This window comes from Pleurodeles waltl, chromosome 5 (genome assembly GCF_031143425.1).
Source record: "Pleurodeles waltl isolate 20211129_DDA chromosome 5, aPleWal1.hap1.20221129, whole genome shotgun sequence".
In the NCBI taxonomy this organism is placed as follows: Eukaryota; Metazoa; Chordata; class Amphibia; order Caudata; family Salamandridae; genus Pleurodeles; species Pleurodeles waltl.
This window is the reverse complement of record NC_090444.1, coordinates 136,748,944-136,763,888: the sequence shown is the minus strand read 5'-3', so window position 1 is coordinate 136,763,888 and position 14,945 is coordinate 136,748,944. Positions and strand designations below refer to the sequence as shown.

The 14,945-nt window shown below is 40.4% G+C and overlaps 1 protein-coding gene across 2 annotated transcripts in view; it reads left to right on the top strand.

Annotated features, from left to right (window-relative positions):
- Nucleotides 1-14,945, top strand: part of GALNT14 (polypeptide N-acetylgalactosaminyltransferase 14) — a 1,192,033-nt gene that overhangs the window by 976,041 nt on the left and 201,047 nt on the right. For both annotated transcript variants that reach the window (XM_069233809.1, XM_069233810.1), the window contains exons 8-9: nucleotides 871-955; nucleotides 11,901-12,004. In XM_069233809.1, the coding sequence (XP_069089910.1) occupies nucleotides 871-955; nucleotides 11,901-12,004 (189 nt within the window). The remainder of the gene's footprint in view (nucleotides 1-870; nucleotides 956-11,900; nucleotides 12,005-14,945) is intronic.

Below are 14,945 nucleotides of genomic sequence, written 5' to 3'. Positions count from 1 at the left end.
GGACTCCCCTTCCTAATTGCGACTCGCAAACCCGTTTTGCGAATCTCAAAACGGGTTTTGTGCATTGCATAGTGCAGTTTGCACATCGCAAACAGCGAAAATCTCTGTTTGCGACATGCAAACTGTTACCTACATCTGGCCCTAAGTCCTCTGTTATTGCCTCTGGACGTAGCAGGAAACACTTATGGTGATTATTGCACATATAACTTGTACTGGAAAAAGATGTCCAAATCATAATGAAACTACGATATGATTAGATTAACAATTTTATAGATCTGATGTTTATTTTATCACTTTGAACTCCATGATGATTTACTGAGAAACTGAATTGTTTATAGTTATTTTTTATTGTATTTTATTCTGTTGTTCTTTTATGGGCATTCTATCCGAATAAAAATTCATAAAAAAGGCATCACATTAAATTAACCTAGATGACTCTTAATCGCTCTGCCAATTAATTAATACATTGTATATGCTGGCAAAGGCCCTTTCTTCGTTTTTGTTTTGTTTTAAGGTTGTTAACGTATTCCTTTCCTATGTTCCTTTCCTGTGGCTCTTAGATTTACCTCTTCGGTGGGATCGGTCTTAATAGCCCTGCAAAGTGCCTTTGTGCTCCTATCTTGCATGGATGAAAATCACTTCACATGCATTTTGCATGACATTGTACCCACACGGTACCTTTTTATATCACACAGCTGGTGACTTCATCAATAAGAATGTATGTTTTTAGAATTAATGCAACTTTCAGCGCTCCATATTGAGCCCTTAAACTCAAAAACCTATTAACAAAAACTGCATGAAAATAATCTCTGTTATTGTGGAACAGGCAAATACTGTTGCTTTATATTTGTATTTTTTCTTTAATGGCAGGCTTTGACTGGAGTCTTCATTTCAAATGGGAACAGCTCTCACTGGAGCAAAAAGCCAAGCGAACTGATCCCACCCAGCCCATTAGGTGAGATAAGAAACCAAGCTCATGAATGAAAAATATGAATTATACATATGAATGAGGCATTTTTATTGAACACATTTTTGCATGTTTTATAATTCAGGGCTATGTGTAAAACTGTTTGATATTTTTAGAAATGGGCACTAGAAATGCATATGCGTCAAGAAGCACAGATGGATTGAGTAATGTCAGATGTTACTCATACTGAAAGCATATCGCATCTGCTTCTTTTCAGCATGTTTTTCAATAGGCCATTGAGCCACTAGATTTCCCCAAACAGATCTGTGTACAATAAATACAATGCTAATAAAGCTTTCTTTAAGCTGGGCCTTAAAATGGAACATCTGCTTTTACTGCGGTAGCTTTTTAGTGGCTAGGGAAAACTCATTTGCCAATATGCAGTGTTGTTGTTTGTGTTTTGATTGTGTGTAACCACTAACGATACTAAGAAATGTAAGTAAATCTGTATATAGATGCATCTTTGTAGCCACCTGTTGGTGTATATGTGTAATAGCTGTTTCCATTTATTCTTCCATCAACCTATCGACCCATGGTTCTTCCACCCATCCATGCACCCATCAACCCACCAAGGTAACTGTCGTTCAGCCCAGCGGCCTTGCCATCACCAGTTTAACACCCAATAAAGCCCACTCAGCAGTTGAGACCTCAGAGTTTCATGAGTGCATTTCTCTTGGGAGAACGGTCAGGTGTAGAAATAGTTTGCAGATGTGGAGGAGGGACAGGTGGACAGAAATCCAGGCCCAGAGCATCAATTCACCAAGTGCTCAATACATTTGCTGTCTCAGAAGCCTGCTTGGCAGTCTTTTAGCTTTGTATTAGGGTAATGACATCACAGTGAGCCTTTTGATTTCATTTTTACAAAACCTCTTGAAAATATCCAGTCATTTTCATGTCTTTATGTTGAATGAAACGCAGAAACTGTAGGTAGACCAGGGAGGGAGAGACACTTCTGTTGCAGCACTTCGGCCGCTGTTCTCCTTAGAATTTTGTCATTCAAACTCACACTGATTTCTGTGTTAGCATGCTACATGTGGCTCGAAAGACGAGTACAAAGAACTTACCAGGTGGGTGAGAGATTCAACCTGCTAAACACAACTTAACAAAACATAGCCCGCTAAGACATAACGCATACCAACATTCCCGAACACTTAACAGGGAAAATGGGCAGGAAAGCAACACTCAACAAAAGATTAGTCTGAGCCCTAACACAAACATAATATCAATAACAACTCAAGCTTATGAGAATACAAATAACTAGCACACAGGCACGGCTCCTCCGCTATAGCAGAGGAGCGCCACCCCCTCCTCCCCAGCAGCAGGAGCTGCAAAATGGAAAATAAAAACGATAATAAGCAGTGTTTATTATCGTTTTATTTTTCAGGGGGTGGGGCCACAGACGATGACAGGGACATAGGGGGGGTGCACAGCACTTCCCTCAGTGCGCATCTTGGGCCGGCCAAACACACATGCAAACTGGACACTGTCCAGCCCGGCACTGTGTTGCTGGGTTGGAGAGAGCAGGCAGAGGCTTCCACTCTGCCTCGGAGCGCCAAGCCACGCCACTCCAGCCAATCCTAACACTGCTCTTATGCAAGAGCAGTGTTATGATTGGTTGCAGGGCAGGCTGGGAGCCTATGCCTGCACTGAGTGGAGCGGGAGCCAGAAGAGGGCAAAGCAGCGGCAGCAGTGGCGGCAGTGGTGGCGCTGGAGGTCAGTTTATTTTTAAAACAAATTCTTTATGTTCTTGTGCCCCCACCCCGCCAATTTGCCCCTACAGGAGCCGCCCCTGGTAGCACATAGATATTCCTTATAGTTCTGCGCCAATTAGATTACAGAAAGTTGAGAAGGCTTAAGTATACCCTCAATGCCACACAATTCGCTCTAAACATGTGAAGGCAAAACCTTAGTCGTCCTTCTGATCTGTGTTTATTACTCAATTATCCTGAAGAGAAATCTTAGCTGCTCTCTTCCTATTCCACCACTTACCCCAGACAGACAATACAGCTGATTTGGATACCTCCTCAGAGTTGAGGTCAAAATTTGCCAATACCTTCTCTCTTCCCACAAGGCAACCTAACCAACACCGGAACATGCTTTTCCTTTGCACAGAGCCAAGCATTATAACAAGAGTTTTCCCGGGCCTACTTGCTTTGCACCCTTATGTCAATAATTCTTTCACAATATTGCCTGCATTCTCCATTTCTAGCATGGCGATGAATTCAACAAGATTCCACAACAGCACTACCCTTGCTTCAAAAGGACTGATGCCGTCCTAAAAAGATTAATAAATTGATAGCACCACAACAACTCCCTTATGATTTTTTCCACCCATATCCACACTGCCAGAGCCAGCGTAATGCTTTCTTCAATTAACCTGATTGTACTTTCAATTAAGCCATTCCCTTGAGGATGATAAAAACGGATCTTGCAATTTAGAACAACAGTCTCCTTCAAAAAGTCATAATTTCATTTGAGGTGTGCTGCATCTAATTTTCAGTTACAGCTACTTTTGGTGGACTTTATGTGCAAAGTTCTCTCCGAAATACTCGATTGCATCATTGGAAATTGGCATTGGAAGTAGCCTTAATTCACTTAAACTTTGTAATCAGTCAACACCAGAGCAAACTGACAAACTGCATTCTATGTAATGGTCTTAGAATATCAATTGCTACCTTGTTCCAGACATTTTCTGAACATTCAACAGGAACCATTGGAAAAACATTTGTGACCAAACATTTATCCACAGCTGTTCAAATTTTACATGATGTGTGCAACAGTCAGAATCGGATGACAGCAGTTGCTGCATCACAGCAGGTGCATATGGGTTTAGAACATCTATGGATTGGTACTCATTGCTAATGGTGAAAAATCATGGAGGCAGTGAATAGAGTAAATGTGCCATTAATCCAACCCATGGAGTAATGGAAGGCCAGTGGGGCTCCTCTGCTGCTGCCTTCTTTAGAATCTTGACATTCAAGCTCACATATAATTCTGTCATAGCATATTGCACATAGCTTCTGACATAGGCACTAACAACTTACCAGAGGTGTGACAGAGACAACCTACTGAGAATTAGCACTTTCCTTCTAAGTGTCATATTAGTGTTATATGAAAGCAAACTTAGATAAACAAATACTGTGAAAAATGTCTTTGGCCCTCACAGGATTAAACAAAATAGAACTTGACCCCTGTAACCATTACACTTGCAAGAAATCCATTATTATGTTGTAGAACACCGCATGTAACCCATCTACTCACAAATGACAATGTACCTTTCAGGTCTTGTAATGATATTCCGCTATTTCACACTATGCAGTTATTTATTAAACTGGTGTTATACCTGGATCTCTGATAAGACACATTGGACCAGATGTATAAAGTCATTTTGCATTCCTTAACAGTCCAAATCGCTAGTTCGGGCATCTAAGAAATGCTAAATGGGTTTTTCAGATGTACAAAGCCCTTTAGGGAATCGCAAATAATGATTTGTGCTCAGTAGAAATCGCAACTTGCAATCTTATAAATAGGAAATCCCAAATAGGGATTATCTATTTGTGTTTCCTAATCAGATGTACATAGCATTTCCTAAATGCAAATTGGGCATTTAGGAAATGCAATAATTTTTTATTTCAATTCAATCGTAAATACGTGCAACTTAAAAAAAAACACCCAAAGATCCTTTTTTTAAATGCTATTGAGCACATACATGCCCCTAGGGTATATGTGTGCTCTACATGTGCACCACTATTTTTGGGGTGCGTTACGGGGGCTCTTTGCCCATAGCCAGTCTTGGTATTGCATTTCCAAAATAGCAATTTCCTAGTAGGAAATAGCTAGTTTTTGAATACAAAACCCATCCATTGTCACAAATCGCATGCGATTTCTTGATTATGATTTCCTATCACTATTAGGAAATCAGTATTTTGATATATATCATTTTGCATTTCCTAAATAGCGATTTCTTTGGAGTTGCTATTTAGGAAATGCAAAATTGCATCTAAGCACATCCGGCCCATTATGTTGGTAATGGCCCTACACATTATTGTATTGAAATTATACTACATAGTTATGGGTTCTCCTATATATTTCCATGCATCCCATTTTACTTAATAGGAATAAATAATATTCTAAAATTAAAAATGCACAGACTTTCCACTTTCACACAACCCCACTGAATGGAAGTATATTTTTCTAGAGGTACTTTTCAGGCATGTACATTGTGTTTCTTGTATAATTGTAGCCTCAACCGGTTATAGCATAGGTAATGTAGTGTGCTGCTGTGTAATTTTGGTTGAACTGAAGGCAATTGCTTAAATATTTCTTTGTTAAATGTAATAGTTGCTGGGTGTTAGGAATGGGGTCTTTGGTTGGCAGTCAGGTTACGCCCTGTCCAAGCAAGGACCCTCACTCTAGTCAGGGTAAGTCACACACAATCCAAATTATCCTGTGCCCACCCTCTGGTAGCTTGGCACTGAGCAGTCAGGCTTAACTTAGAAGGCAATGTGTAAAGTATTTGTGCAAGAAATCATACAATAATACAATATAGCACCACAAAAATACACCACACAGTGTTTAGAAAAATATATAATATTTATTTGGATATTTGTAGGTGATAAAGATGCAATAAGAGATTGTAAAGATATCACTGTAAAGTAATATAAAGTGTCTTAAGTCTTTAAAAAGCAAACAAAGTCTCTTTCAAGCACAAAGTACCTGGTTTGGAGTGAAAAATCTCTGCAAAGGGCTGCAGAGGAGGAGATGCGTGGAAAATGGTGTGTGCATCGGTTTCGCTCCCTCACACACGGACTTTCGTAGTTATTTTTCACGTGGGGAAGACGTTGCATCGATTTCCAGCGCGCGGACAGGTCTCCTCTGTGGGTTGCAGGGTTTTCAGACGCCCCGAGGTCTGTGCGTGGAATCCTGGGCTTTTAGTCCGGCTGCGTGTCCTTCCGGTGGGCTGTGCGTGGAATTTTCTCTCTCACGGCAGGCGCTGCGTCGATTTCCTCTCTGGAAGTCGGGCCGCGTTGTCCAGGCGGGCCGTCCATCAAAGTTGTGGTTGCACCGCAGGCTCCGCGTCGATCTTTTCCTCGCAAAGTCCAGCGGCGTCTTTCCGGTCCGGCGTGTGGTGAATTTTTCACCGCAGAGCAAGCTGTGCTTCGAATTTTTCGCCGCACAAGGAGTCCATTTGAAAGAGAGAAGTCTTTTTGGTCCTGGGACTTCAGGGAACAGGAGGCAAGCTCTATCCAAGCCCTTGGAGAGCACTTCTGCAGCAAGGCAAGAGTTCAGCAAGGCAGCAGGGCTACGGCATGGCAGCAGTCCTTTGTAGAAAGCAGTCAGGTGAGTCCTTTAGGCAGCCAGGCAGTTCTTCTTCTCAGGGTGCAGTTTCTGGTTCAGGTTTCTTCTCCATCAAGTGTCTGAGGTGGTAGGGCAGAGGCCCTGTTTTATACCCAAATGTGCCTTTGAAGTGGGGGAGACTTCAAAGAGTGGCTTAGAAGTGCACCAGGTCCCCTTTCAGTTCAATCCTGTTTGCCAGTAGGGGGTGTGGCAGTCCTTTGTGTGAGAGCAGGCCCTCCACCCTCCCAGCCCAGGAAGACCCATTCAAAATGCAGATGTATGCAAGTGAGGCCCCTGTGTTTGGGGTGTGTCTGAGTGAATGCACAAGGAGCTGTCAACTAAACCCAGGCAGACGTGGATTGTAAGGCACAGAAAGATTTAAGTGCAAAGAAATGCTCACTTTCTAAAAGTGGCATTTCTAGAATAGTAATATTAAATCCAACTTCACCAGTCAGCAGGATTTTGTATTACCATTCTGGCCATACTAAATATGACCTTCCTACTCCTTTCAGATCAGCAGCTACCACTTCAATAATGTATGAGGGCAGCCCCAATGTTAGCCTATGAAGGGAGCAGGCCTCACAGTAGTGTAAAAACAAATTTAGGAGTTTTACACTACCAGGACATGTAAACTACACAGGTACATGTCCTGCCTTTTACCCACACAGCACCCTGCTCTAGGAGTTACCAAGGGCACACGTTAGAGGTGACTTATATGTAGAAAAAGGGGAGTTTTAGGCTTGGCAAGTACTTTTAAATGCCAAGTCGAAGTGACAGTGAAACTGCACACGGAGGCCTTGCAATGGCAGGCCTGAGACAAGGTAAAGGGGCTACTTAAGTGGGTGGCACAACCAGTGCTGCAGGCCCACTAGTAGCATTTAATCTACAGGCCCTGGACACATACAGTGCATCTTACTAGGGACTTATAGGTAAATTAATTAGTCCAATTGGGTATGATATAAGGTTACCATGTTTAAAGGGAGAGAGCATATGCACTTTAACACTGGTTAGCAGTGGTAAAGTGCGCAGAGTCTAAAAGCCAGCAAAAACAGTGTCCAAAAAGTGGAGGGAGGCAGGCAAAAAGTTAGGAGTGACCACCCTAAGGCTGTCAGGTCTAACACTGGGGAACTTGGGAAATATGTCAATGTTCTTAGAGAGTTTTTATTTAATAATTTTAATAGAATGAATGCTGGTGCAACTTTGTACAAGCTTTACCTAAATGATCATGTTATGCATTTTCTAATTTAAGAGTCGCCATTAACATGCAGGGCTTTTCAGATAACTAAGCTGGCAGTAGTGATGAGTAAATAGGGAGACAGGAGAATGCCATTAAACTATATGGCTTTGCTTACTGTGAGAAGTGGGAGTCTTCTCAAGCTTTACTTTAACAAAAATAGCATAAAGTTAAATGGCGAGCTCAGTGCAGATAATGCACCAACATATATCTTGGCAGGTTTCCAGCCATAAGAAATGACTCTCTTTCTAACTACATTGAATGGAATAGCTATTGACTGTTATAATAAGTCCATGGTACCTCAATCTGTCAATTCTTATAAAATATTTGTTCTTTCCAAGTGTAATTTTTAAACAATGCCCATTGATGGGCATGGACATGTAACTTTATAATGAGTGGTTTGAGATGTCATGGACATTGACTATAGAATGCACAGTTTTCAACCCATTTGTAAGTGAGATTGGTAGGGAAGGGGATTTATATTTTTCAGAGTTGTGGAAAACAGGCTTGGACTTCTAGATAATGCCTGTGCAAGGTGCTCGCCTATCACAACTTGAACACTTCTTTACATGTCTTAATTGACCTCAGTGTATTAAGATGGAACAAAAGCCTTTTAATAGAAATGGTTTGATTGACAGATATCTGATAGAAAATTAACTGTTTACTTCTTGGTTGATTATTGTTTTTGGAAAGATTTAGGGCCCTATTTAGTTATTGGTGGATGAGATATTGTTGGACCTGGTCATTTCTGCAGGATCATCCCCAAGCTTGTTGCCTTCCTCCTCCTATTTTTTTGCTGAATTCATTTTTGCTGGCTTTAGTTCTCTGAACGACTTACCACTGCTAACTAGTGATAAAGTGCTTGTGATTGCTGCTTATAATTTGCCTTTAAGCCCATGCAAGGGCCTGTGAATTAAATACCACTCTTAGGCCTGCAGCACTGATTGTGGCACCCACTTAGGTAGCACTTTAAACATGTCTTGGGCCTGCCATTGCAGCCTTTGAATGTGCAGTTTTGAACTGCCATTTTGACCTGGCAAACAAAACTTTTAGCTATGCCCAAACCTTCCTTTTTAAAAAATATTAGCCTAGAGGGAAGGGTGCAACATATCTAAAAAGTTGGACATATACTTTTAAGTTTTATGTATCTTGGTAATGAAAAACTCTAACATTTCTTTTCACTACTGCAAGGCCTACCTCTCCCATGGGACAACATTGTAATTTCCAAATGGGAGCAGGTAATCAGTTCATATTTGTTGTCTAAAGAAAAGCCCTCTTTAATGGTAAAGTGAGATTCGTAATCACGGTTCTGAAAATGCCACTTTAGAATACTGGATTTTTTTGTCCCATCCATTTGGTGCCTGCAGCCTGATCCTAGGTCATATAACTAGGTGTTGATGAAAGTAGTTTTTCGTATTGCTCCTAAGCAGTGAGGCAAAGAGAAGTTAGATGTTGGCAGGATGGACCATTCTGAGTTAACGAGGGGAAGCAGCTGTCAACTACCACATTTTCACATCACAAAGGCCCTGCCTGAGCACTCTCTTACATGGCTTGTCACTAGGCTATTGTGACTACAGACATGCTGGAGCCAGGTCAGAGAGGAAAGGGATGCCTGACAACTTGTGGGTGGATCCCTTTAGAAGCTTCTCCCCACTTCAGAGGCACAAACTGGGTGTAAATACTAGACCTCAGCACCAACTCTTCAGTACACTTCTGAACTTGTGGATACTGTGCCAGAAAGAAGGATTGCTGTGCTGCTAAAAGGATTGTCACTCTGCTGGACTGCTTCTCTGAAGGATGCTGCCTTGTTGTGCTGACCTGCTGCCCTCTTGACTGGGTGAAAAGGACTAGATGTGCATCTCTTGAAGCAGAACATAGAGTGACTCTAAGGGCTAGGTCGCTGGCCTCCTGATCTGAAGCCTCAGGGACACAACAGGCTCCCAACCTCCTTACACCTGAATCTTGACTCTGCCATCTGTGAGTTTACCCTGCCAAGTGGTGCCACCAAGGCTTGGATTCTTGGAAGTGGGCTTTAGGTGCTTTGCCAGTCTCTGTGGATTCAGCGGAACCAACATGTCTCCTCTGCTGAGCGGCTCAAACCCAACCAGAACTGATGCATCACTGCTGCTGCATGAAATGGATCTGTCGCAAAGACCTGCATCTTCTTCACAGCCTCATTGCAACTGCTGTTGATCGGCGCATCCTTGGTGCAGGCCCTCGCACCATTCATTGCATCTCCTTTGGAACCAATGCATTGCCCTGACTGTGCGTCGCATCCTCGATGTGGTCTCTGCATTGCAAGCCCTGTGGAAAGGATCCTCAGTGATGAATCAGGCCTTCTCAGTGCAGCCTCGCTTGATCTCGGAACTGGTGCATCGCTTTGGCTGCATAATGCATCTTCAGTGCTGATTTTCGTAATGCTCTGCAAACCTGGAATTAAGGTATTCAGTTCAGTGGGCCTAACTGTGTCCCCATAGCTAGCCTTCAATCCATCATGTTCAGCCTGAACTTGTGATTATGTCCCAGTCTGGCATGCCCAGATATGCACAATTGGTGCATTGTGCTTTTTGGTGCTATTTTCACAAAAATCCTTAATCTGGAATATCTCTGGTACTAATATTTCAATTTTTGTGGTTTAGGTCTTGTTTTACTCATTAAAGAAAGTTCTATTTTTCTAAATTTTTGTGGGACACTTTTGGTGTGGTATTCTTATTTACTGTTTGATGTGTTACACAAATACTTTTCACATTGCCTCTAAGTTAAGACTGACTGCTCTGTTACAAGCTGTCAAGGGATTAAGCACAGGTTAATTTAGGGTTGGCTTGTGCCTTGCCCTGGCAAGGATTGCGCTTCCTGCTCCACAAGGGCTCACACCCTAGTCAACCAACAACCCAATTTCTTACGGATATTCTATCAAAACTTGGTGAGTAGCCCATCTTTAGTATTACAGTTACATAGGAAATGTAACCGGGGAGCACAGGGTATAGACCACATTTGTGACAGAGTATTTCATCCACCGAAATCAAATAAGACACTCACATTGATTTTTTTCTAATGTTTCCGCAACAGTGTTCTTGGACTAGAACACTGCTATTCACACTCCAGTGCTAGAATATTTGTGAAAGTTCCTTGCCCCAAATGTTTCTGTGGTATTCTTAAATAGAAAATATAAGTTACATTTTTAACTCTATCTATTTGGGGGCAAGGTGTTTAGCAGAGGACATAGGAATATTGGGCCAGATGTACAAAGCCTGTTTTCATTTCTTAACGGTCCAAATTGGTATTTTGGCTGTTAAGAAATGCAAAATGGGCTTTTCTAATGTACAAAGCCCTTTAAGGAATTGTAAATTGCGATTTCTACACTGTAGAAATCACAATTTGTGATTCCCAGAATAGGAAATGCAAATAGGGATTTCCTATTTGGATATCCTATTCTGATGTACTATGCATTTCCAAAATGCGACTTGGGCACTTTGGAGATAAATTTTACAAAAGCACCCTAAAGTGCTTTTAAAAAAAAAAAATTGCAATACAGCGCACACATGCTCCTTAGGCATATGTGTGCTCTACGGGTGCATTAGTCTTTTTGGGGTGCACCTACGGGGGCCTTTTTCCCATTGCTAACCAGGTTTTGCATTTCCTAAGTAGCGATTTCTTAATAAGAAATCGCTATTTAGGAAATGCGAAACTGGTCCATTGACTCAAATGAAATGGGATTTCTTAATACCGATTTCCTAATAGCGATTTCTACAATGTAGGAATCGCTATTAGGAAATCAGTATCTGCGTACATAGCATTTTGCATTTCTTAAATAGCTATTTCTATGAAGTCGCTATTTAGGAATTGCAAAATTGGATTTTTATACATCTGGCCCCACATTCTTTACTAAATTGGAAAAATGTAATACATTACTCAATAATTTTGTGCTTGTTTTCACATAATGTATTTAAATGGTTTTCTCAAGTGAAATTAAATTGATTGACTATGTATTTCAGTATTGTACCAAGGATCTAATTCACTCTAATACGTAAAGAAGCATGACTTGGTATGATTGTATCATGAAATATGTAAAGAACTATGACTTGGTATGATTGTATCATGAAATATGTAGAGAACCATGACTTGGTATGATTGTATCATTACATTTGCTTTTGAGCTTACTACTATATCCCAAAGTGTAGACAAAGCATACATAACCGATAACATTCATTGTTAGCCTTGATCCTAGGAACAATGAGGCAAAACTAGGAAATGTTTAACCAAATAGGCAATACTTTGCAATGTCATTATAGTTCTTGTAGGATTTTGTTAAAGTAAGAATTGTGTTTAAACATGTTTTGAAATTATTTGATTCTGCTCTAGGACACCTATCATTGCAGGAGGTCTCTTTGTTATTGACAAAACATGGTTTATTCATCTGGGGAAGTATGACACTGCCATGGACATTTGGGGCGGGGAGAACTTTGGTAAGTTGCACAGTTCTTTTACTTTTACTTTAGGCATAATTGATTCCAACTGCTGAATACATTCCTCAAACTGTCAATGCATGTTCTGTAGCTGTATAAAATGTATATCTCTCAAAGGATTGCTTTAATGCATTATTAACACTGGATTACTTTTTAAGATAATTCATCATTCAACTGCATGTAACATGCTGAAATTATCTCATTCAAAATATATTGTAATTCAGCCTCCTCTTTTGTTCTGAAGATACTTTAAACAAGGTAGTAGAACAGTAATATGAAAACAGGAAAAATCCTAAACCGAAGTAACTGCATCACACTAAGGGTCAGAGACGGAAGATGATGGACTCTTCTGCCGTCTAATTCTGTAAATAAATTTAGCAGATTAAGTATCTCCATTGCATCCAAAGTGGACACCTAAAAGTTGCCCTTCTTTTGAGTCTGTGCTGGATGATCACGGATACAAGATCATGGATCAATATCAGAGCACCACGTGTAGGGGCGTATTTAAGAGCCCCTAGTGCCACCGGAGCATCACTTTTTGTGAAGCTCTGGTGGCGCAATGCCCTGCGCCATATTTACAAGGTGGTATTAAGCCACTTTTTGTGGCTTAATACCACCTTGTAAATACAGCCCCTTCACACGCATCCCTTTGTTTATGTGTGGGAAGGTACACCTTCCCACACATAAATAATCAACCCCCTCAGCACAGGCATCCTTGCACGATGATGCAAGGATGCCTGAGTTGGCACAGGTAGCTTAATTTAGCACCAGTGCAAGAGACAACACGGGGGTGCGCTGTACTCAAATAAATATAGCGCATCCCTGCGTTGTGAAAATGACGGAGCGTGGCGTTGCCAATTTTGGCACAGCATTGCGCTCCGTCATTTTCTTTTAAATATGGGCCGTAGTGGTTGGAAAAACCATTGAGGGTGCTCTGTGTGGCTCTGTGAGCCCAAGAATTACATATTGGAAATTAACAATGACATATATTTGCCATCAGATAATGTTCTGTTTTTTGAACCTATTGAAAAGTTTTTCTTTTAGAAAGCATCCTTCAAGTACAACTGACCACATCATAATATTGATCTAGGAGCGAAAGGATGAACTTCTTTCTCATGTTCAGAATGATAGTATTTCATAATGAAGACATATAGCTCTAGTATATATTCAAGTGATTTTATTGCACATTGTGACATTTACAACCTCAACCTTTGGCCTCATGATTTCTAATTCACCAGAACCCCTAGGTTGCAATATTAGAAAATATTCCCTGGGTTCCCATTATGTATTCCATATTTTTACCACTGTGTTAGATATTTGTATGGGATTTTGTTACAGAAAATGATGTAAGATTTAAATATGGTAACAAAATAATGCAAAGTATTGCATAGTTATCTTGAAGTGTAAGGAGCAATCTGGTCTTTGTTGACCGATATGTTCTAGCTACGGGGCATTCTACTATAAGCTGTTTTTACCACACCACTAGAAGAAGCTCTATAACATGTATTTACAGAAAACATACATGATCGATTGGATTTGAAAATTTCTATTATTATTATTATTTGTTTGCTTTGCAGACATTTCCGTAACATTGAACCATACGTATATTGATTAAAACAGAAAATTCTACTTTTTATTACCTTTAGTACAAAGAGCTCAAACATGAAACATTGCATTTTGCTTCTAGTCTTTAGAAAGGTACCTTTATAAACAGAGGAGGGTGATTAAGAAATATATTGGTAAGAGGGCTTGATTCACTAAACATTATACTGATATAATGATTAGAAAGTTTAAATCACCTCACATCCTCTACCCTTGTTCTGATCCTTGTGCTTCCCATTTCTACACTCACATTTGTAGTATCTTATTCCTGCTGGTTGGGAGGTAATATATGTACTTGTACATCAGTGAGTGTCACTATCTCTATATCCAGTCTGTCTTTCATGGTGAACCTCCTTTCATATTATTTTGATATAGAAGGATGTTATATAAATGTTAAAGTCCCCAAAATGATAAATGAAATTACAATAAAAAACAAACTCAAACTTTATTCATATGATATTATTTAGAATGTAAGCACAGAGCCCATATCAAGATGTCAGTTTCTGTGCTGCATCAGGGCAGAAGTGGTCTGTGAGCTTCTTTTTAGTGGCTCCAAGTTAATACATGTTTTGACACAAGCAGAACTCAGAAATACAGGGCAGTAATTGCCTCCTTGTGTTTCTGAGCTTTCCTTTCAGAAAAACATGCTTTAACTCTGAGATATTTCAAGTTAATGTATGCCCTCATAATGTGAAAAAGAAGAACACAGATCCCTTCTTTGAGGGTGTAGTGCAGAAGACGGGAGTCCTAGTAACTATTAGGTTTGGAGTTGATTTCTGACTTATTTCTCATGTGTACACTGCAGATAGTTGTTGATCTGTAGAACAATGCCAATACTCAAATTGTACTCATATGGTTTTTGAAATAGGTGGACTATTAGGCATGGGTAAACAACCTAACAATGTGCATGTGCACATGTAATATTCTTGTTATTGATTATTTAAAGGGAACAAACTTTCCTGTAAAAACCCATGTACTGTAATTTCCACTGCATATGAGGTTTTCTCCTCCATACCGCTTACCCAAGCACTTGATAGGCTTCATTTTATGTTTCCACTGTGTGTGAAACGACCAATCATTATTTTTGTGACTAGCCATCAGGGTTTAGGGTGGAGGGTGTTCAATGCAATTTGCAAAAACACACCATCTTTGGAGGCCATAATTCTGCATTTGCTAATACAGAAAAATCCTTTCATATGTGTGGATTTCCATATTTGTGAATACAGTATAAGGGGCTGATACCAACTTAGGCAGTCTTGGGACTGCTGTACTGTCTTTTGCAGTCTGATTGCCTGATTACGATCTGTGTGATGAGACCACCACAAGACCATCGCCACCG